Source organism: Lathyrus oleraceus, chromosome 1 (assembly GCF_024323335.1).
Source record: "Lathyrus oleraceus cultivar Zhongwan6 chromosome 1, CAAS_Psat_ZW6_1.0, whole genome shotgun sequence".
Classification (NCBI taxonomy): domain Eukaryota; kingdom Viridiplantae; phylum Streptophyta; class Magnoliopsida; order Fabales; family Fabaceae; genus Lathyrus; species Lathyrus oleraceus.
This window is the reverse complement of record NC_066579.1, coordinates 140,896,559-140,919,112: the sequence shown is the minus strand read 5'-3', so window position 1 is coordinate 140,919,112 and position 22,554 is coordinate 140,896,559. Positions and strand designations below refer to the sequence as shown.

The window sequence follows — 22,554 nt, the reverse complement described above, 5'->3', positions numbered from 1 at the left end:
CATCTGCTACAACATCAGCACCTGTACACCATATCAGACATCCCCTTTGACATCTGTAAACAGAATAACATTCTGTTTTAACACCTGTGCGCTTCCCTAAATAATAGTTGTCCTCCAGATCAGCTACATACATCTCACAACTCCACAACTGCTTCCACAATCCATATCAACACTTCTCCCCCTTTTTAGTCAAAAATTAACCAAAGGTGACCAATCAGACAAAATAAATGTCTATTAGCCTAGCAGAGAAAGTTAGATCAGATGTTATAACATTCAGCATGTTAAAACATAAAATTTAGGAAGTACAAACCATCATTATACACAGCTGTGATAGCTGGGATAATGAACAAATTCAAGGAACTCTTTAAGAGCCCTAAATATTACAAAACAGGCATCAATGAGGACTGCCACACATTACAAAAAAAAAACAAGAACTCCATATAGCAGCAGCAGAACATCACCCAAAACATCAGACATAACAGCTTCACAGTCTTCACAGCACACCTCATACAATCTTCAGTCTTTAACAAAAAAAAGGGGGAACCATCAATAACAGGAAGAAGTATCACCTTCACCTTCATCTTCATCTTCAAAGCCATCAGAGCTTCCAGAGCTGTCACAGGATTGTGCTTTTGCATCTCAATCCTTACCAGTTTTTTCTATCTCCTCTTTTTCCAGGCTACAAATAAGAGCTTCCAAAGCTTCTTTTCTTGCCTTAGCCACCTTTATACCATTCTCCAATTCCTTGCAGGTATCTCTTAGTTGGTCAATTAAGCTCCCTTGAGATGCAGGTTCCCTTCTGGCAGATGTCATGACAACATCATTGACATGACTTGCCTCAAAAAGCTTATAGTGAATTGATAGAGGGGCCTTTCTCCTGCTTGGAATGTCACTTGCACTTAAGATGGCATACTTGACAGTTAGTTTACTTGCTGATAGGTGTTTCCTACTAGGCCATTCCTTAACTTGGCCAACTGTAATCATCCTACAGACCTCATTATCTGTGGTCTCTAGATCTACCCCTCCATTAGTTCTTCTCCATAGGAACTTGTTGATGATGGTTGGTGAAAGTTTCACACACTTACCCCTAACAACAACTTTGCAGAACTCCCTGCTGCTTTTTTCATAAATCTCCTTAGGGATGTTTACAATGAATTCTTTGACTAGCCCCTCATAGCACTAAGGCAGAGCAGTCACAGTTTTCATAAGACCAGCTGCCTTAATTAACTCCATTATTTCCTTTACTTCAACAACGTCTTTTCCCAATTCTCTTTCAACCACTACCCTTCTTTGAGTGACAAACCTCCATTTGTCTAGATGAACAACAACCACTTTGTTTGGAGACTTCTTTGCAGCCTTCCTTTTAACAGAGGAGATGTCTGGAACATCATCTTCGACATTCTCATCAGATTCAGAGCTCTCACTACTTTATTTTCCTCTTTCTCACCTCTACTTTGCTCCAAGACTTGGAGGGACCTATACCAACAACCTTTTTCTCTCTCCTGGCTGTCCTTATCTCAGTCGTACTCTTCCTTTTTCTCAGTTTATTGGCTACACTTATTTTCACAAGATTGACCAAAGTGTCATCTTCTTCTTCAGACCTTTCTTCTTCAATATCTTGAGCAGTATCAGGAGACCTGCTTGGTAAATTTTTTCCAAGAGAGCATAGTCCCTCAGCAGCTACTTCCTTTTCTGTCTTAGATGAGTCATCATCTTTCTCAACTTGGGTTTCCACCTCAGGAGAGGGGTCCCTTCTAGACAAAGGGGTAAAAATATCCTTGACTCCATGTTCTTCATTCAGTATTCTAGTAACTAGGTTTCTTATGGTGCGATCAATGAAGTGCATGTCCTCTTTATCAGAAGATTTTTCAGGAGTGTTACCTTGCTTAGCTCCAGTCGTGGAAGAAGAGCCTGGGACGTCACCTGGCATCATACACAGAGGAGTCACGTCCATCAAATCTTCGTCTAAAAACTCCATGGAGGGAGTTCTTGTATGAAGGGGTTTTGAGCTAGATGATGATGGATGTTCAGACATGTTGTTGAACTTTTGAGAGAAATTTCTTTGCCCTAGCAGAGGTTTTCTGAGTAGTTTGATGAAGATGAAAAGAATTGTGTTCAGGCAGAGCGTGTAAATGAAATAGCCACTATTTCCAATACTAGATGATGATTCATTATTAATGTGGCTTTTTCTTTTCATTGGGCAGACACTATTTTTGTTACCTTTTCCACTCCACATTAATTGCCATACTTTCTCAAGAAACCAAGCCCCTAATTTCTTTTCATATTTCAGTTGGTCATTAAACACATCCCTTGCAGCCTTGTTAGTAAGTTGCATTTCATGCTGTAGAACCATGAGTTTGTTTTCCATATATTTTCTAATTGAGTGATGACAACAAATAATGTACTTGGTTCAGCTGTGCTGAATATGATCTTTGGACATAGTTGTATCATACAGGTTGTCATAATACAATGTCATGACATCGAGTGTGACATTGTATATAATTATCAGTAGATTCATCCAACCTGATTGAGAATTATTGCTTTCATCTGATATATTTTCATCATCATAAGCATCAGTTTCATCTTCCAAATGTGAAGGAGCAGGTGTCCTTTTACTGTCTGTCTCAATCTTTTTTACACGCATAGTCCTTTGTGGCCCAGTTCCAACAAAGCTTTAACCAGTTTCAGACTGCATATAACCAGTCACATGTTCCCCTTTTTCAGATGTTTGGGCCATCATGGCCTTCTCTTCGTCGAGGTTTGGTCTTGGCATCCTTGTCCGCCCTTTCCCACAGACTTGTCTTTCATTACCCTTGAAGGTTCTTCCAGCAACTGTACTCATCTTAGAGGAGTCATCCATTTGAGAGCTCCACATGTAACAGTTGTCTTTGATCCTGATTCCTTCCATAACTACTTCACCGTCTTTGTTAATAATCAGACATTCAGTTTTAGTGAAGATGATATTCAGACCTTGATCCCCTAGCTGACTGATGCTTATTAGATTTGAAGACAAGCCCTTGACAAGTAGAATATTGTCAAGTTTAGGAGCTCCAGGACACCCAAGCTTGCCTATCCCCTTTATTTCACCCTTTGTTCCATCACCAAAGGTTACATGGCTTATGTCATGAGGGTGAAGGTCAGTTATCAAGTCTGAGTTTCCAGTCATGTGTCTAGAACATCCACTATCAAAGTACCACTCTTCTTTGAGGGGAAAGTGAGCTATTAGACTTGTATCATTAGGCTTAGGAACCCATTACTTCTTGTTGATAGGCCTGTGCTGTTTGGGTCTGGGTTGATAGTGAGTCTGTTGATAAGCAGGGGTAGGGTAACCATACAGCTTATAGCAGAAGGGCCTTGAGTGACCAAGTTTCCCACAGTAATGACATCTCCATCTTTGGTGTTTGCCTTTCTGCTGTGTTCTCTTCTGATGATGTGACATATGATGTGACATCTTAGGACCGCTCTTACTGTTGCTGCATTTAGGTTTAGCTTGAGGTTTGCAACTAGTGTAACTGCTTTCAGCCTTAGATTTATGGTACCCTATTCCAGATTTGGCTCCTGTGATTAGTCCAGTTTGGAGAATCTTGTCCAAGGAGTCAAATCCATTGCTCAGCATCCTTACATACTTGGTTATCTCTTCTAGTTTTGAGTTTAAGAGCATGGCTTCAGTTTTTAGCTTGGAGATGGTTTCCACATGTTCTGCTTTTTCATTCTCCAGCTGTGCTATCTTCTGGCTTTCAACTTGTTGACTTTCATCTAGCTTGACCTTCAGAGCCACAACTTCTGTTTTCAATTTGGAGATGGTTTCCAAATTTTTTCCCTTCTCATTCTTAAGTTGAGTTATCCCCTTCTTCTGGCCTTCTACCTGTTTACACAGCTCTACACTTTTGTGACACAACTTTCTGTAGGTGGAGGCCAAAGCTTCAAAAGTCACTTCTTCATCACTTGAGTCTTCATCAGAACCCCATTTTCCTATTAATGCAGTCACCAGATTTGCAGCCTCTTTTGTATCACTCTCATCTGACCAAGTGGCAGCAAGACTCATCTTCTACTTCTTGAGGTAGGTTCCACATTCAGTTCTAATGTGTCCATATCCATCACATTCATAGCACTTTACTTCTTTTCCTTCTTTGGGCTTCTCATATGACCTTACTCTCCTTCCATTGCTGATGTCAAGTGAGATGTTCTTGACATTTGCCTTGGATCTTACATCCATTTTCTTTAACAATCTGTTGAACTGTCTCCCCATCATTGCAACTTCATTGGCCCACTCTTCATCCACATCTTAACTGTTTTCCTCTTCTATGTTTGATTTGAAGGCAAGGCTTTTGGTTTTCTTTTCAATTCCATCATTCAATCCCATCTCAAAGGTTTGGAGGGAACCAATTAGCTCATCTACCCTCATGCAGGAAATATCTTGAGACTCTTCTATGGTAGTCACCTTCATTGCAAATCTCACAAGCAATTGTAGAGCAATGGATAAGATGTCGAAGGGAATGTCACGACACTAATATCTGTTAACACAATGGATAAAGATACATAATTGTAAAGCAAATCACACAAGCAATTGTTAACCCACTTCGGTGCAACTCACCTACGTCTGGGGGCTACCAAGCCAGGAAGGAAATTCACTAAAATAGAATTAGTTCAACGACTCTCCGTACACTTCAACAAGTTACAGTCTTTCTCACCTAATCTCTACCCGTGCAATTTCTACCTAAGCACTCTTAGATATGAGAACCCACTCACTTCCCTTACAATCACACACTAGTGATTTTAAACAACAATCCCTTGAGAAAAGCAAATACTTTTCAATTACACACTCTTGATTTTACTTCACAGTTTCAATCAAGAAGACACACTCTTGATCTTGCTTCACAACTTTGATCAAGAAGACACACACTCTTGCTTAACAGCTTTAGAGTGACAAATTACAACCACAAATCAGTCCAATTCAATCATCAATGGATGACTTGAATGACCTACAAGTCTTACGACCAAACAGACACAAACTCTAGCTCTCTCTATGTATTTCGCTCAGTCTTGGTTGTGTATTCAAATAGGTTTTCTGAGTCCCTTTTTATAGAAGCTTTCAGCTGGGCTTGGACATCTTGAAAACCCTAAATCTATTTTCCAATCAAATCTTTTTATAACAGCTGGTTAGATCTCCTTGGAAAATAAGTAAATCTGGTTGTAATCCATGATTGAATGCGCCAACTAATCATATCTTCAATCATTCAAAGATTGCCATTAATTATGCAATCACAAAACACCAGACACTCACACTGAATGTTCTGTGTACAGGATGTCATGACATCGGGTCTGACATCCTGGAAAAATCCTGCATTATCTAATAATTCCTTTTATAGCTTTTAGCAGGTACAACCATATCAGATGTCATGACCTTGTGTATGTCATCTGAAATAATCCTGCATGAACATGTCTTTCATTTAAGCTCCAGCAGGTACATCCAATATCAGAAGCCATGGCTTTGTATGTGGCATTATGAAACAATCTTGCATGCACAGGTTCTTGAACTCCAACAGGTACATAGGATATCTCATGTTAAGACATCACACATGACATCTTGTGAACACTCTTTGTTTTACCAAAATTGATGCCAACACTTAGAATCAACAATGGTCATCCTAACCGGTGATGGATTTCCTCTTCTTTGCGATTTTCTGCCCAGTAACCGGTAGTTATAAATCATTCTTCCCCTCAGAGCCTATCCTTGATATGTTCATCTTAATCGATGACAGATATTCTCTTTCCTGTATTCTATCCAGTAAGCAATAGATATAATTCCTACTTTTTCAGGCATATTATCCTTGGTATGTTTACTCTAACCGGTAACGAATATTCTTTCTAATGTCCCAAAGTGAGTATATCCTTGATATGTTCATCTTAACCGATAACATATATTCTTCCCTTTGAGTCTATCCTTGATATGTTCACTTTAACCGGTGACGGATATTCTCTTTCTAGGTGGTCTTCTGCCCAGTAACCGGTAGTTGTAATCCCTATTTGGTTTTTCCTCAGCAGGTTATTCTTACCCAGTAACTGGTAATGAGTACACCTTCTGTTGCCCTTAGCGAGTCATCCTTGATATGTTTACCCTAACTGGTAACGGAAGTCCTCTCTTTCAGAGTATGTTATCTCCTTTCCCAGTAACCTGTAGCAGATAATATACTTCTGGTACTCCTGTGTTGAAGATCATTTCTTCCCTAGTCGAGTTTGAGTGCATATTTCCTAGTGAGATCGTCGTTCCCTGCTTGGTTCGAGTATTTTGGCTTGGTTCTGATCTACCCGTTTCCACTGCAGATTTTCCTTTTATCCCCGGCTGAGCCTTTCCATTGATTTATTTTCGTGGAATCCCTCGTGTCCCCCAAAAAATTTTAAGTCGTAGCCTGGCCTATGCACAACCTTTTATCCCCTAGAATCTCTGTCTCCCCAGTGATTTTTCCTTATGGAATGCATTATACTTCTGCGTGTAAGACCCCAATTTTGACCCTAAGATCCCTCATGCAATTTCATCATAAGCATTAGCATTGGGATCATACCTTGGCATCCTCCTTACCCCTCTTTCTTGGGTTTGTTTTGGGAGAGATCACCAAGCACTATATGATTGTATCATACTTGTATTTTACCTTTTTACTAACCAAAATACCAAAAATATGTCTTTGCATTTGCCTAAGTCTTTTGTAGGAAGGGCATGATCCCATTGATCTATCAAGTCCACATCTAGGGTTTGAGACCCTCATTACTAAAGAGCACAACCATGGATTGATCCAAGAATGGTTATAAGCATCATATATGAGTCCCATTGTTATCTACATGTCATATTGATCAAGTTCTCTTCAAGAGTTTGAGGGGGATTTGGAAACCCTAGTTTGACTAGGTATCCTGAGTAACTTCTCCAACAAGCTATCTCACCAATTGATCAAATTTCTCAAGGGAAATTTCAAAATTCATCATCTTATGCATATATGATCTACCATGAGCCTAAAAAGTCAAGAGAATTGAAGGTTAGCAAGTTGGTTGATGGTGGTTGGCCAGATGAATTCATCTGATCAAAACTAGGTCTCCCTAGACCCTATATCCTACAATTTCCACCATATGAAAATTATTACAAGGTATAAATTACTCTAAATGACATTCCAAACAACGTTCATGTTGGGACATAGAGCTATTTTTGCTTGGAAAATCATTTTCTATGTTGAAACATTATAGGTCATTTTGTCTAAACCCTAATTTGAAAGTCAACTTACCAAGACCATAACTTGATCAATTTTTATGAGATGAAAGATTTCCAAGTTGCACAATTAAATTCAAGATGTCTACTTCAACTTTGATGTTTGGAGTGGGAGCTAATTCAACTTTTTTGAGCATGTGATATAAGGTTACATTATAAGTCATTTTTGACCTATACCATTGAACAAGTGATTTTTCCAAACTTCAAAAATGTATAACACTATCATTCTAAATCCAAATGACATGAAATTGGTTACCATTTTTAAGGTCTTTGAAAGAGCTACAACTTTGATGAAGACACTTTTCTCATTTGAAGCTCACATAAAAAGTTAAGCAAGGTGGAATATTGAGATATATGGATTGACACGAATATTTTTCAACATATTGAAATTTCCAAACTTCCACCTCCAAATTCTCCATGTTCCAAGCTCCAAATGAAAAAGTGTTCAACATCAAACTTGTTCCGCTTGATCCAAGCTTTCCAAAAGAACCCAAGCTCATGCATTATAGACAATAATTGCTAGGTATGCGCATGGCTTTAACAAGGCTGCTTCATTGGAAAGAATCAAACTCAAAACTTCAGTTCACTTTGCCTTGCCAATCAAGCTTCCATTCAGACTTCATTTGGATGCATTTTGGACCTTTTTGCATTGCATCATGGGCCTGCAAATGCCCATGCACTCGAGCCATCAACATTGCCAATTTTGGACAAAAATTTGAAGTGTGCAAATATCATTCCATTCGGCTATAAATAGCATGCTTCTGAGCTCATTTGAACAAGACTTTGCACGCCAGCTTTTCCCCCCACTGAAACCCTCTCATTCTAAAGTAAAACCTGATAAATTTCAAATTGAAATTTGAGTTTGAATCTCAATTGTTGGAGATTCAAGAACTCCAGGATCCAAAGCCTTGCAACCTCATCAATCACTTCCTACTAGCTTCTCAAGTGTGATCAAATCATGTTTGGAGCAAGCAACATCAAGAACTGCATAACATTAAAGGTAATTTTCAAAAAACTTCATCTCTTCGATTCTCACTCAATTCTACTTAATTCTCTTGAATATTTGGTTGTCTAAAGTCCTACCAATGTAGGCAAGAAGATTGAGTTGCTTAGAGGTCAAATCGAAGCAACTCAGTTGATGCACCTCAAATTCAACTCCATCTCTCTCTCTCTCTCTATATATATATATATATGTTTAGAGTTAGTTAAAATTGAGGTGATATTCATGATCTACACCATTTTATCTTTCAGATCATGCCCTATTTTTTTTTTTGATGTGATGATGATCGAACCAGTTCGGCCAGGGTCATCGGAGAAGATGACCGACCTTTGGACTCCGACAATGCGCTGGAAGTGTTCAGAGCCATTGATCTGTTTTAAAAAGTTATAATCTCACGTGTCCATTGTGAATATCAAGTGTGTGGCGCGTTGACTAGAGTCCATTGTGGAACGCGCGCACTAAGCCACTTGATCTGCCACCTCAATTAATGAGGGAGATCAAATGGTCCACGTTTTTTTTCTATTTTCTAATTTTTGTTTAATCCTTTTATTTTCATTAATTCATATTAATTTTAATATTGATCCAAAAAATATGAGAGTTTCACCAAAAAAATTTAAATAATTTCCTCTTTCATATTTTGAATTAAAATTATTTTTTTGGATCATTATTAATATTTTTCATGTTTTAATTGATTTTGTGTTTGTTTTTAATTGTTTAAAAATACTTTTAAGTCTTTAAAAGTTCTGAAATTTTTTCTCCAAGGTCATTTGACCTTGTTTGACCTATGATAAATCTCATGGCCATTTCTTTGGTTGTTTTGATGAGATTTTAGGAATTTGACAAACCTTATTCAATTTAAATGCATTATTTTAGTAGTTTTAATTTGAATAAATGCCAAATAATTATGTTGACCAATTGTGATGACTTGTTTGAGTTTGACTCTTGTTGTTGGGCCTTGGTCAAGGTTGATTTGACTTTGTCAAGTTAATATCATTGTATTTAAGGGATTGATGGAATGTACATTCCATCTCCGCAAATGAATGAATGATATTAATTTGGTAAAAGTCCTCCTTTGACCAAATTGAGTTTTGATCCATTCCTCTCTCTCTTCATCTAATTCCCATTCTTTATGCATTCATCTCATTTGGCCTATAAAATCTCAAAGTCCTAAGGCTAGTTGATTGAAAAATTACCATAAGTATGGATGAGATTATGCCACCTTTTTTGCATATTCTTTTTGTGTGTGGTATGTTTCATGAGCATAGTCCATTATACTATGTCTCTAACATGCATTAACACGAAAATTTGATTGCCCGACCTCAAATAGTTGTGACTTCTACATAAGTCCAATTACGATTGCTTAACATAGCGCTAAATTTGTGACACAAAAGGTATAGCATTCTAGTTAGTGAGATTGTAAGTCTCCCCTCTTTTATGGTATTGTGTGAAACTTGGCCTTTTTTCTTTCCTTTGAAAGATGTCTTGGTTCAAGGATCCATGCTTGTGATAAGTAGGTGGAGTGTTCTCCAAAGAATGACTTCAAAATAAAAAGCAAAAGCAAAACAATACTAACTTCTAACTCATAACAACTAACCTTTAATTTCAAGTCATTTACCTTAATGCAATTTAATGTTAGTCTTTATTCATTTGCCATTATTCATACCATTCTAATTGTTTATGTTAATGTCATTTTCACTTTGTCCACTTGGACCATATTGAGTGGTATATCTTGTTTGTGTGTATTTTGTTTGCTTGTGTGGTCTTTGACCATTAATGTACATAATAACAACAAAAATCCTAAAAAACTTTTGTGTGGACTGTTGACTTGATCTTGGACAAATGGACTTAGAGTTTAGGCAACATTCTTATGCTAAAGGACTTGGCCAATGCCCACTTTTGTGAAACCAAGTGCTTGCAATTTGAAAACTCATCTGATACATCTTTGAAAATCCCTTTGAGTCCATCTGCAACATGATCATTGTGAAGTTGTTATTTTGAACTTGTGGCTTGTGGAATTCATCTGTTACATGGGCTAATTTAAAGAAGATCATGGAGTGGCTAAGCTTAGATGTGGCTATCTTTATTTGATGCCTTACTCTTCAAGTTGATATAATTGTGCATTGTGTGTTGTTTGATTCTAATGTCCAAGAGAATTAGGGTTTCTATTTACATTCTTGTCTATTGGATTGCTACCCATTGGTCAGATCTTTTCAACTCTTATCTTTTAATTTTTTGTATAGGATTAGTCTCTTCATCTCCTCCTCATCTCTTTAATTTTAAAATCTCTCCCTCCTTTTTTTAAAATCTTCTTTGTGTGAATTAGTTTTTTTTTGTTCTAAACTTTGACCACTTTGAAAAAAGGTAGAAACTTTGGCCTTATGCCATTGCATTTTCAAACTTCTTTTCTTAAATCAAATTTGTAAATAAACTTAACTATACATGACTTAAAACTTTCAAAAATCCAAAAAGAACTAACTCATTCAAATCATTCTTAGGCCTTTGTGCCTTTTAAATTTAAATTTTGTTAAAAGTCATTCACTCACTTTGAAATTTGTATCACGAACTACGAGGTTTTGATCCCTCATTTTTATGTTGGTACATAGGCACAAGTACGAAGGTCTTGTCAAACACAAAAATATAATTAATGAATTCTTTTCTCATCCCCCCATTCTATTTGTTTGTAAACATCATTTGTACAAAATACATATGCACACAAAAAAGGGCTCCCTAGGAGTACCTAGGACACTTTGGGTGATAATACCTTCCCTTTGTGTAACCAACCCCCTTACTTGTAATCTTTGACATTTTATTAGCTTTGATTTGAAAACTTCTTACTTTTGGGTTTTGTTCGTACTTTTCCCTTTTCCCTTAGAAACAATAAAAGCGCGATGGCGACTCTGGTTTTATTGGCATCTAGCTTATCCATAACTTGATGGTCATGAATTTACCGCTACACTGCGGACTTTCAGTCTCTCCGGATTCTTTTCCTTTGTGGCAGTATTTTCCCCATAGAGATATTTTTAACAGTCATATCATATGCATCAGGAGGTCTCTTAGGGACCAAAATTTGTTTCTATATGTTGTTATTTAAGTCCATTCTACTGAGTCGATGCGAAGATTTAAACCTTCATCTCCTCAGCTAGAACATCCTAGATTAGGGGTAGCTCTAAGATCCCAATTTTGACCCTAAGATCCCTCATGCCATCTCATCATATGCATTAGCATTGGGATCACACCTTGACATCCTCCTTACCCCTCATTCATTGAGTTTTCATTAAGAGAGATCACCAAATACAATTTGATTGTATCATACTTTTTTTTATCATTCTACTAACCAAAATACCAAAAATATGTTAATGTATAGTTTAAATCTTTTGTAGGTAGTGGGTGTAACACCCCTTTTTCTACCCCAAAATATTTAACATATAATCAGAGTAAATAAGCACGCATATAAACAAAAGGGCGTCACATCGACGTTTTCAAAAACTAAAAGCTTTCAAAAACAAACAATACACCTGGTCATTAAAATAACACATTTCAATTATCATGAATATTCAGGAAATATGCGTTCGCAACGGAAAATAATGAATACTCATGTATGTCATAAAATGATCCATGTCCCATACCATGATCATCTCTCAATAATCACCTCAAGATGAAATAAACAAGTAATAACATAATGCATATCCAACTAAGATATGAGTTCGATACTACTAATCTCCCCGTGTTACAGGACCAGAGCATTGACTCATTACCTAATCTTCAAACTAAAATACGGGAACTCTCCGGCTAATCTCGAGCGAGCTACCGTCCACTTAATTCAGCAATACTACTCTGGAGTATCTGCACGATACCCATGTAAAGGTAACATTCAAACAGAAAGGGTGAGAATTCAAATCATCATGGAAAAGTATAATAAGGCAGAATGATTAAATCAACAATTAACGGAATTCATCACACCTTGTATAATCATGTCAATAATATTAACCAACATTTATTTCACATGTTTCAAACATACATCAAAACTCAAGGAGTTAATATTAAAATTAAATGCTATATTCTCAAATATACACATAACCACAATTATCACATAATCACATATATCACCAAGTTATGCATCCAAACATCACCAAATTCAATTACTATATCTCGAACACACATCACAATCACATCAATACACACACTCAATTATCACATAACTCTAATGTGACTCAATGCAAGACATGTGACTCTATGCATGCGGTACCTCAATGTGAACCCAACGTTTCACCGCTTTCCGATTCAATATCTAGAATCCAAGCCATGCTTCCGATCCGGACAAGATCAAAGTCACTACCACGCTTATTTCCAATTAAGGATCAACGTGTGCTACGTCTATTTCCAATTAAGGATCACCGTCTACTACCACGCCTATTTCCAATTAAGGATCAACGTGTGCTACATCTACTACGCCTATTTCCAATTGAGGATCAACGTATGCTACCATGTGAACCCACAGTTTCACCACTTCCACTATGAAGTCGACCATGCCATGAATGAATGTACAAATACCAACACATATGCAATTAAGATCATCTCTACCATCTTAACATTCCACATATCAACATAATTCAATTCAATGAATTATCCACCAATGGTACATATACACATTCATAACAATATATCATTCACAAATATAGGCTAATTATCAAATACGCACATTAGATTTCAATTCAAATGAATACAACTTTAAAAATCTCAAATTTTCATTTTTCAAATAGCGGTAACAGGTTAACGCTCGGTGAGCAACCGATTAACATAAAACAGAGCAAGTAACCGGTTAACGCTCGGTGAGTAACCGGTTAACATAAAACAGAATCAACTTCCTGCGCATATTTTCAAGCAAGTAACCGGTTAACGCTCGGTGGGTAACCGGTTTACATAAAACAGAATGCAGAAATTTAAGCAAGTAACCCGTTAACGCTCGATGGGTAACCGGTTAACATAAAACAGAATGTAGAATTTTCTGCGTTTTTCATCGTTTGAGGACTTTCGGACCACAGATTTCGATTACGTAAAAAGCTACACATTTAGAGAATTATGACTCATACAATATAACATTAATTTACAGTTTTAACACAATCCAATCACAACAAATCGAGAACATTCATCAAGACCTAACAATTCCAAAAGAATGCAATTTAAGGATTTCAACCTACACATGCTTCTACCCATTGACCCAATCATACTAACCCATAATAATAAGGATTCCCCCCTTACCTCTTCAATTTGATGGAAACCCTAGCTTCTCCCCTGTTCTTCCCCTCTTCTCCTTACTTTTCCTCTTCTCTTTCTCTATTTTGTCAAATGATCAAATGAATCAGATTCTCCCCCTCCTCTTACTATTTATATTAGTATTCTATTTGGGCTTAAATCATGATACATCTAATTTAATTAATAGGCCCAATAAGACCTAATATTTAAATATCTCTATTTAATTCAAATAATTCAAACCAACTCAATAGACACACCAAGTTAATTAATCCCATTATTCATTATATCTCATATCAACTAAATAATTAATAAAAACACAAAATTAATTAACATAATCAATTATTATACTACCTAATAACCAATTAATTAATTAACACTCCAAATAAATAAAATAAAATATAGTAATACTAACATAAGAAATAATTGCTAAAATTGGGTTGTTACAACTCTCCCCCACTTAAAAGATTTTCGGCCTCGAAAACTTACCTCACACGAACAACTCTGGATGCGATTCCTTCATCTTATCCTCGAGTTCCAGAGTAATATTGTCATTGGCGACTCCGCCCCATATCACTTTCACCAAAGCAATCTCTTTGCCACGAAGCTTCTTCACTTCTCGATCTTCAATTCACATAGGTGATGTATCGACCGTCAAATTATCCCTCACTTGAACATCATCTAATGGAACAACATGCGATGGATCCGCAATGTACCTCCTCAATTGACACACATGGAACACATCATGAAGATTAGAAAGTGATGGTGGTAATGCAATCCGATATGCCACTTCACCTACCCTCTCGGAAATCTGATAAGGACCAATGAAACGTGGCGTCAACTTACGCGACTTCAACGCTCTACCAACACCCGTTATTGGCGTAACTCGAAGAAACACATGATCATCTTTCTCAAACTCAAGAGCCTTCCTCCTCTTATCATGATAACTCTTTTGACGACTCTGAGAAGCCTTCATCTTCTCTTGAATCATCTTAATCTTATCCGTAGTCTCTTGAATCAACTCGGGTCCAACCACAACACTCTCTCCCGATTCGTACCAACACAAAGGAGTTATATACCTTCTACCATAAAGAGCCTCAAAAGGTGCCATTCCAATACTCGAATGGAAACTGTTGTTATACGTAAACTTGATCAAAGGCAAGAAACTATCCCAATTTCCTCCTTTTTCCAAAACACAGGACCTCAAAAGATCTTCAAGTGACTGAATAGTCCTCTCCGTTTGACCATCAGTTTGCGAATGATATGCCGAACTCAAACGCAATTTCGTACCCAAAGCACTTTGCAAACCTTCCCAAAATCTCGAAGTGAACTTCGGATCTCTATCCGAAATAATGCTCGACGGAATACTATGCAAACACACAATCCTTTCGATGTACAACTTAGCAAGTCTCTCCATCGAATAATCCATCCTCATCGGAATAAAATGAGCACATTTCGTCAACCTGTCCACAACGACCCAAATTGCCTCACAATTACTTGATGTTCTCGGAAAACCCGAAACAAAATCCATAGAGATACTATCCCACTTCCACTCGGGAATAGATAACGGTTGCATCAAACTAGACGACTTTTGATGTTCAATCTTTAACTTTTGACAAGTCAAACATGAATACACAAATTCCGCTACATCCTTCTTCATACCTTGCCACCAAAACATATTTCTTAAGTCTTGATACATTTTAGTAGCACCAGGATGAATACTCAAACCACTTCTATGCCCTTCCTCAAGAATCCTCTTTCTCAAATCCGCAACATCCGGAACACAAACTCGATCACGACACCTCACGATACCATTCTCATCAATCCGAAACTCACTACCTTGGCCTTGATTAATCAATGTCATAACCTCGACTAATTTCAAATCTGACTTCTGACCTTCTCTAATCTCGTCGAGAATGCCACACGTATGCTTCAACATACCAAGCTTAACACACGAAGACGTTGTTTCACAAACCAAACTCAAATCTCTAAATTGCTCCAACAATTCAAACTCTCGAATCATCAACATAGACATGTGCAATGACTTCCTACTCAATGCATCGGCTACAACATTCGCCTTTCCAGGATGATAATTCAAACCAAAATCATAATATTTCAAGAATTCCAACCATCTCCTTTGCCTCATATTCAATTCTTTCTGATCGAACAAGTACTTCAGACTCTTGTGATCACTAAACACATCAAATCTCGACCCAAACAAATAATGTCTCCAAAGCTTCAACACAAACACCACGGCGACCAACTCTAAATCACGCGTCGGATAATTCTTCTCATGAACTTTAAGTTGCCTTGAAGCATAAGCTACCACTTGCCCTTATTGCATCAGAACACCTCCCAAACCCAACAAAGAAGCATCACAATACACAACGAAAGTTTCTAACGGATCCGGTAAAATCAAAATAGGAGCCATAGTCAATCTTCTCTTAAGCTCTTGAAAATTCGCTTCACACTGCAAAGTCCAAATGAAAGCTTGACCTTTCCTAGTCAACTGCGTCAACGATAACGACAACTTAGAAAATCCTTCAATGAACTTCCTATAATAACCAGCCAAACCAAGGAAACTTTGAATCTCACCAACAGACTTAAGATCTTCCCACTGAGATACAACTTCAATCTTCGTAGGATCCACAGAAATACCACCACTCGAAATCACATGTCCAAGAAAACTTACTTCGCTCAACCAAAACTCACATTTAGAGAGTTTAGCAAACAACTTCCTCTCTTTCAACACCGATAACACAACCTTCAAATGCTCGACATGATCCTCTTGACTCTTGGAATAAATCCATATATCATCGATGAACACAACAACAAACTTATCCAGATAATCATGAAAAATTCTATTCATATACTCCATAAATACACCAGATGCATTAGTCACACCAAAAGGCATCACGAAGTACTCGTAGTGACCGTACCTTGTCCGAAAAGCAGTCTTTTGAATTTCCTCAGCCTTTACCCGAATGTGATGATACCCAGACCTCAAATCAATTTTGCTAAACACACAAGCTCCAACCAGCTGATCCATCAGATCGTCAATCCTCGGAAGTGGATACTTGTTCTTAATTGTCACTTTGTTCAGTTGTTTATAATTAACACATAATCTCATAGAACCTTCTTTCTTCTTGACCAAGAGAACAGGCGCACCCCACGGCGACACACTAGGACGAATAAACCTCTTCTCAAGCAAGTCTTCAAGTTGACTCTTCAACTCTTTCAACTCAGAAGCATACATTCTATAGGGAGCCATCGATACAGGACTAGTTCCAGGAACTAAATCAATCGAAAACTCAACCTCACGTTCCGGCGGTAAATCACTTATATCTTCCAAAAATAGTTCTCCAAGAAGACATCACGGAAAAGAGCCCAAGTAATCTCAATGTTGTCTTCTTCAAACCTCTGAAGAGTGTTATTCCACAAATCTTCAGCTTCCTTCTCAAGCATATGGGTACCAAACTGCACCTTCTGAGAATCAGTACAGTTCATGACTCTGAAGATCTTCTCAATTGCCTTCAGCCAAGCTTGAGCTTTATCAGGTTCATGCTCACCCTCAAAGACAGGAGGATTGTTCCGCTGGAATCTCCCCGAAGCACGGAACTCATCATCATCTCCATTTCGGTTACCAGCATTCGCTTGAGGGATCTGACCAATGGATTCAGCCAACATCCTCAACGCCTCAGCAATTGCATCGTCATTCCTGCCTGCAACCATCGTCCTGAACAACCCGAACAAACAGTATCGATCGTGTCAGATACACAAATCAAATACCACATAATGGAAAACCCTAACGACTATTGACCAACTGGTCAACCAGGCTCTGATACCACTAATGTAACACCCCTTTTTCTACCCCAAAATATTTAATATATAATCAGAGTAAATAAGCACGCATATAAACAAAAGGGCGTCACATCGACGTTTTCAAAAACTAAAAGCTTTCAAAAACCAACAATACACTTGGTCATTTAAAATAACACATTTCAATTATCATGAATATTCAGGAAATATGCGTTCGCAACGGAAAATAATGAATACTCATGTATGTCATAAAATGATCCATGTCCCATACCATGATCATCTCTCCATTATCACCTCAAGATGAAATAAACAAGTAATAACATAATGCATATCCAACTAAGATATGAGTTCGATACTACTAATCTCCCCGTGTTACATGACCAGAGCATTGACTCATTACCTAATCTTCAAACTAAAATACGGGAACTCTCCGGCTAATCTCGAGCGAGTTACCGTCCACTTAATTCAGCAATACTACTCTAGAGTATCTGCACGATACCCATGTAAAGGTAACATTCAAACAGAAAGGGTGAGAATTCAAATCATTATGGAAAAGTATAATAAGGCACAATGATTAAATCAACAATTAACGGAATTCATCACACCTTGTATAATCATGTCAATAATATTAACCAACATTTATTTCACATGATTCAAACATACATCAAACTTCAAGGAGTTAATATTAAAATTAAATGTTATATTCTCAAATATACACATAACCACAATTATCACATAATCACATATATCACCAAGTTATGCATCCAAACATCACCAAATTCAATTACTATATCTCGAACACACATCACAATCACATCAATACACACACTCAATTATCACATAACTCTAATGTGACTCAATGCAAGACATGTGACTCTATGCATGCGGTACCTCAATCACTACGCCAAATAAGGGAAAAGAGGGCGCTTATTTCTGCCTATAACAGCGCTTTTAAGCGCCCTCTAAAGTGGCGCTGGCATAGGTAAAGACAACGCTTTGTTTTCCTGGAGAAAGCGCTGTCTAAAGTGGCCCTTTAAGGGCCACCTTAGAGGGCGCTTTCTGGATAAAGCGCCCTCTAAAGTTGTCATGTAAAGCCACCTTAGAGGGCACTTTCTGGACAAAGCGCCCTCTAAAGTTGTCAATGTAAAGTGTTTAGAGGGCGCTTCCTGCAGAAAGCGCCCTCTAAAGTGTTAGTTATTTTAAAAAAATTTGTTTGAAAAGTAGTGCGTATTTAATTGGGAACCTGTTCGCATGCTGCAAAAGTGTAAAATTCATATTGATTTCATCCTTTAATCCAATGTTATACACCATTAATCCATTGATATATACAACATGAATCCATTTATATACAACATTAATCCTCCATATATACAACATTAATATATGATTCTTTGATCAACAATATACAACAACATATTCATGATTTAGTAAAAGTACAACAACAATATACAACATATATACAACAACAGCATACAACAACAACATTCCATACATATATGTACAACAATATACAACCTAGCTATATGATTCTTTGATCAACAATGAATTGACACAATTCATCCTTCATTTCATCCAAATTTGCTCTTGAGTAAGATTTGTATTCCTCAAAGTACTACAATTAAGAGAATAAAACATATTCATGATTTAGTAACAAATTAAATGAATTGACACTATTATAAGCAAAAATAAGATACTTAATATCCTTACCAGCGCTTTTCAACTTTCGACCGGGAACCTAAAAATTCATATAAAATAAATCATGACTTTTTGTGATGCAACCGAATTGTTGCGTATATAATTAAATGGGTATATATATTTGTACCTCTTTTTGAGATGCAACCGACTCGATGCGTAGACAGAGAAAGAGTATAACCTCCATTGGAAAAAACATAGGTCTCGAGTCACTTCCAGCTTGGAGAGCAGGAAGAACTGGATGCTTTAAGACAATATTGTATTTCTCATAAAAATAATCAATAACTTTTTTTCTGGTCACATTATCTTCAAGCATGAACCTAAAAGAAGAACAAATTACAAAGAGTGGTGAGATAAAAATAAAGCTCGACCAAGGAGTTTACAGCTAGCCCTTAACCTAAACCTTATCATATAGAACAGAAATTTACCCCAGACAAGGAATAACTAAAATGCTAGAAAGAAATTCAAATTGCTCACGTTAGGTCTCTGAGTGGCTCTCTTGAGACACCGGTCACTTTACAACTCCTTATTTTCCCACTATGAGATAGTTTCACCTTAACACCTCTCAAAGCTTTCTTGATCTGACTCAAAGTAAAATATAAACATAGGATTTCAGGCTACTAGTATTCATTCATGGCTCATAACATATAAAATCACAAGTATTACCTTGACACGATCTTGATCAGACAGTGGCCTTGAAAAATTCAATTTAAAATGTTTGGAAACAAAGTCCGTGACAAGTATCGGTTCATAAAAAGCTCTTGAAGATACATCTGAATCAAAGTATCACTGGTCAAATACTGCAATTGCAACCTAGATTCAATTGAAGAGTTCTCAATAAGAAAATATTAGTAATGTGTAAAACCAAAACCTATGTTAAGAGTAAGCCCAATTTGGGTCGGCCTGATGCTTTGATAAAAGCCCCTGTAATACTCCGTCCCACCACCAAGAGGACCCGGTTGCCCCAAACTCAGAGAGAAAAAAGACCTCCCAGCAACAATATAACTGAAACACAATTCATCAATAATAACATGATCACTTAAGAAACAAACTCAGCAAACCCAAATAAACAACACTCAAAATATAACTCTACTTCTCAGATGGAGTTGCCCTCAAAGCAACATCAAGAGCTTGAATGGTTTCGTAAGGACAGTCCAGCTGCATGCGACGGAGAAACTGAGTAAGGTTGTAGAGATCCGTCTTGGAAGCAAACTTTATAGTAACCTTAAACTCCCGCTCACGCTTTTTCCTGTAACGGTACATAAAATCAGCAATCCATTCATAACATATCACAAATAGTAACCATATTTACTCATTACTAACCCAGTTGCAGCAAACTCACCTATCAGAATCAGAAGAGGATCCTCTATTGTCGTCAGTCAAGACAACCACAAAAACCTTGGAAGTAAAAGGTAACGGTCCGGCAGTAAATAAGCTCTTTCTCCCATCGTAAGCAGGTATGCGGTTGTCCAACTGGGATTCCCGATACATTTTAACTAACTGGTTGATAATATCTCTGCACACTTTTTTTGAAGTAATCTCTGGCGAAATAGATACGTAATAACATTTATCAAATTTTTCAGCCTCTCAAAAATTCATACCACATTGTAACTTATCTACATAATAAACAAAAACAAAAGCTATACACTTAAAATCATAGTTTAAAAAAACGTATGAGCATAATATACTAACATCATAGTGGTGTAGATCCCTATCAGCCACTTGCAACTGAAAATGATTAGCACGAACTTGAATCTTCCTTCCCAATCGACCGTAATCAGGTCGGTTAGGAAACCTAATCGCCTTCTGAGACGATGGAGCAGACTGTAGAGTAGCCTTCTGTTTAACTTCAGCCGATAGTGTCTCGATGGAAACCGTCGCCGGCGACGGGAGATTTGGAGCCGAACTCGAGGAAGCAACGGACGCTGCAATAGATGGAGGAACAATCGGTGCTGCAACAGATGGAGGAACTGTAACCGGTGCCGAAGCATATGACGGAGGAGGTGGATGTACCAAGGAAGAAGAACCGGCGGTGCGTCCACCGCGCGAGCCGCGTCCACGTAACATAACAGTCAATCCTCGTTTGATTTCTTTTTCAACATTGTTACGTGATCCATTCGCGTCATGGGTATCGTCTTGGTTAGCCATTTTATCTGTAATATAGAAATGATTCAATAAGACCCAAGTAAGACAATGACCATATTCGTGAAGCTACACAAAAAACACATTCAATCTAAACTCTTTTTTTTATCATTATTGAATACAAACTCACACACACCTACTGCATACAAATAACCAATGCAAACTTATGGTGTTTGGAACATGAACAAACTTGCATCCATAATCATCAAACTTCCAAGCACAAGCTCAAACACACTTCAAATGATATGAGTTTTCAATCAGAAATAAAAAACTTAGTTTGCCCTAAACAACATTAATCAACATAATGCACAAAATGTAAAACTAAGTTTAGAAAATGCCCTAATCAAACACATGAAGAAAGTGAACGGTAACGATGGAGAAGAGAAATACCTTCAAGGTGACGGTAACAATGGAGACGAAAGTGAACAGTGACGGTGGACGCAGATAACTCAGTGAACGTGAACGCAGCAGCAGAAAAAGGCGACGGCGACGACGACGGTGAGTGAGGGAGAATGACGGTGAGTAATCGCAGTAGAGAGTAATCGCAGTAGAGAGAAAACCCAGTTACGTAAACGAAATAGCTTGTAGAGAGGGAAAATAAAGAGACATGCAGTATATGTTATAATTTTAATGTTTACTAAAGGGGGCCTTAGAGGGCGCTTTTGTCAAAAAAGCGCCCTCTAAAGGGGGCCTAAGAGGGCGCTTCTGAAAGCGCTCTCTAAGGCTTTCCAAAAGCGCCTTCTAAACTGGAAATGTACATGGACTTAGAGAGCGCTTTTTTAAAAGCACCCTCTAAGGTTACCTTTAGAGGGCGCTTTCAATAAAGCGTCCTCTATTGGTTTCCCTCCATTTCCTCATTATTTTTTCGTTTCACTTTAGAGTGCGCTTTGTTACAAAAGCGCCCTCTAAAGTGCGCTGTCTATTCCAGTAGTATGCTCCTTATTTTTTCTCTTCACTTTAGAGTGCGCTTTTGTAATAAAGCGCCCTCTAAGGGGCGCTGTCTATTCCAGTTTTTGGCGTAGTGAATGTGAACCCAACGTTTCACCGCTTTCCGATTCAATATCTAGAATCCAAGCCATGCTTCCGATCCGGACAAGATCAAAGCCACTACCACGCCTATTTCCAATTAAGTATCAACGTGTGCTACGTCTATTTCCAATTAAGGATCATCGTCTACTACCACGCCTATTTCCAATTAAGGATCAACGTGTGCTACATCTACTACGCCTATTTCCGATTAAGGATCAACGTATGCTACCATGTGAACCCACAGTTTCACCACTTCCACTATGAAGTCGACCATGCCATGAATGAATGTACAAATACCAACACATATGCAATTAAGATCATCTCTACCATCTTAACATTCCACATATCAACATAATTCAACTCGATG

The 22,554-nt window shown here is 37.6% G+C and overlaps 2 protein-coding genes across 2 annotated transcripts; both read right to left on the bottom strand.

Moving 5' to 3' along the window:
• Nucleotides 1–1,179: 1,179 nt before the first annotated feature.
• On the bottom strand, nucleotides 1,180–20,573 carry LOC127096008 (protein argonaute 5). Its single transcript, XM_051034639.1, has 8 exons — nucleotides 20,359–20,573; nucleotides 20,110–20,265; nucleotides 19,888–20,021; nucleotides 19,683–19,789; nucleotides 19,494–19,597; nucleotides 19,169–19,336; nucleotides 2,524–2,672; nucleotides 1,180–1,379 (listed from the first exon to the last, which is right to left on the bottom strand). The coding sequence occupies exons 1-8, from the start codon at nucleotides 20,505–20,507 to the stop codon at nucleotides 1,180–1,182; spliced, it is 1,167 nt and encodes a 388-aa protein (XP_050890596.1). The 5' UTR covers nucleotides 20,508–20,573.
• Nucleotides 20,574–20,611: 38 nt separating this feature from the next.
• Nucleotides 20,612–21,083, bottom strand: LOC127095999 (protein argonaute MEL1-like). The gene is made up of 2 exons (XM_051034632.1): nucleotides 20,709–21,083; nucleotides 20,612–20,632 (listed from the first exon to the last, which is right to left on the bottom strand). Exons 1-2 carry the CDS (start codon nucleotides 21,081–21,083, stop codon nucleotides 20,612–20,614), a joined length of 396 nt encoding a protein of 131 aa, XP_050890589.1.
• Nucleotides 21,084–22,554: the final 1,471 nt, after the last annotated feature.

What these genes read in the sequence shown, in the direction of transcription:
- LOC127095999 (XM_051034632.1), bottom strand. Translation starts at nt 21,083, where the DNA reads ATGTTACGTGGACGCGGCTCGCGCGGTGGACGCACCGCCGGTTCTTCT. An exon ending in GGGATCTACACCACTATGAT is followed by an intron (nt 20,633 to 20,708) that starts GTTAGTATATTA and finishes TTTATTATGTAG; the next exon opens with ATAAGTTACAATGTGGTATG.
- LOC127096008 (XM_051034639.1), bottom strand. Translation starts at nt 20,507, where the DNA reads ATGTATCGGGAATCCCAGTTGGACAACCGCATACCTGCTTACGATGGG. An exon ending in CTGATCAAGATCGTGTCAAG is followed by an intron (nt 19,598 to 19,682) that starts GTAATACTTGTG and finishes ACTTTGAGTCAG; the next exon opens with ATCAAGAAAGCTTTGAGAGG. An exon ending in AAGCAATAATTCTCAATCAG is followed by an intron (nt 1,380 to 2,523) that starts GTTGGATGAATC and finishes ATGATGTTCCAG; the next exon opens with ACATCTCCTCTGTTAAAAGG.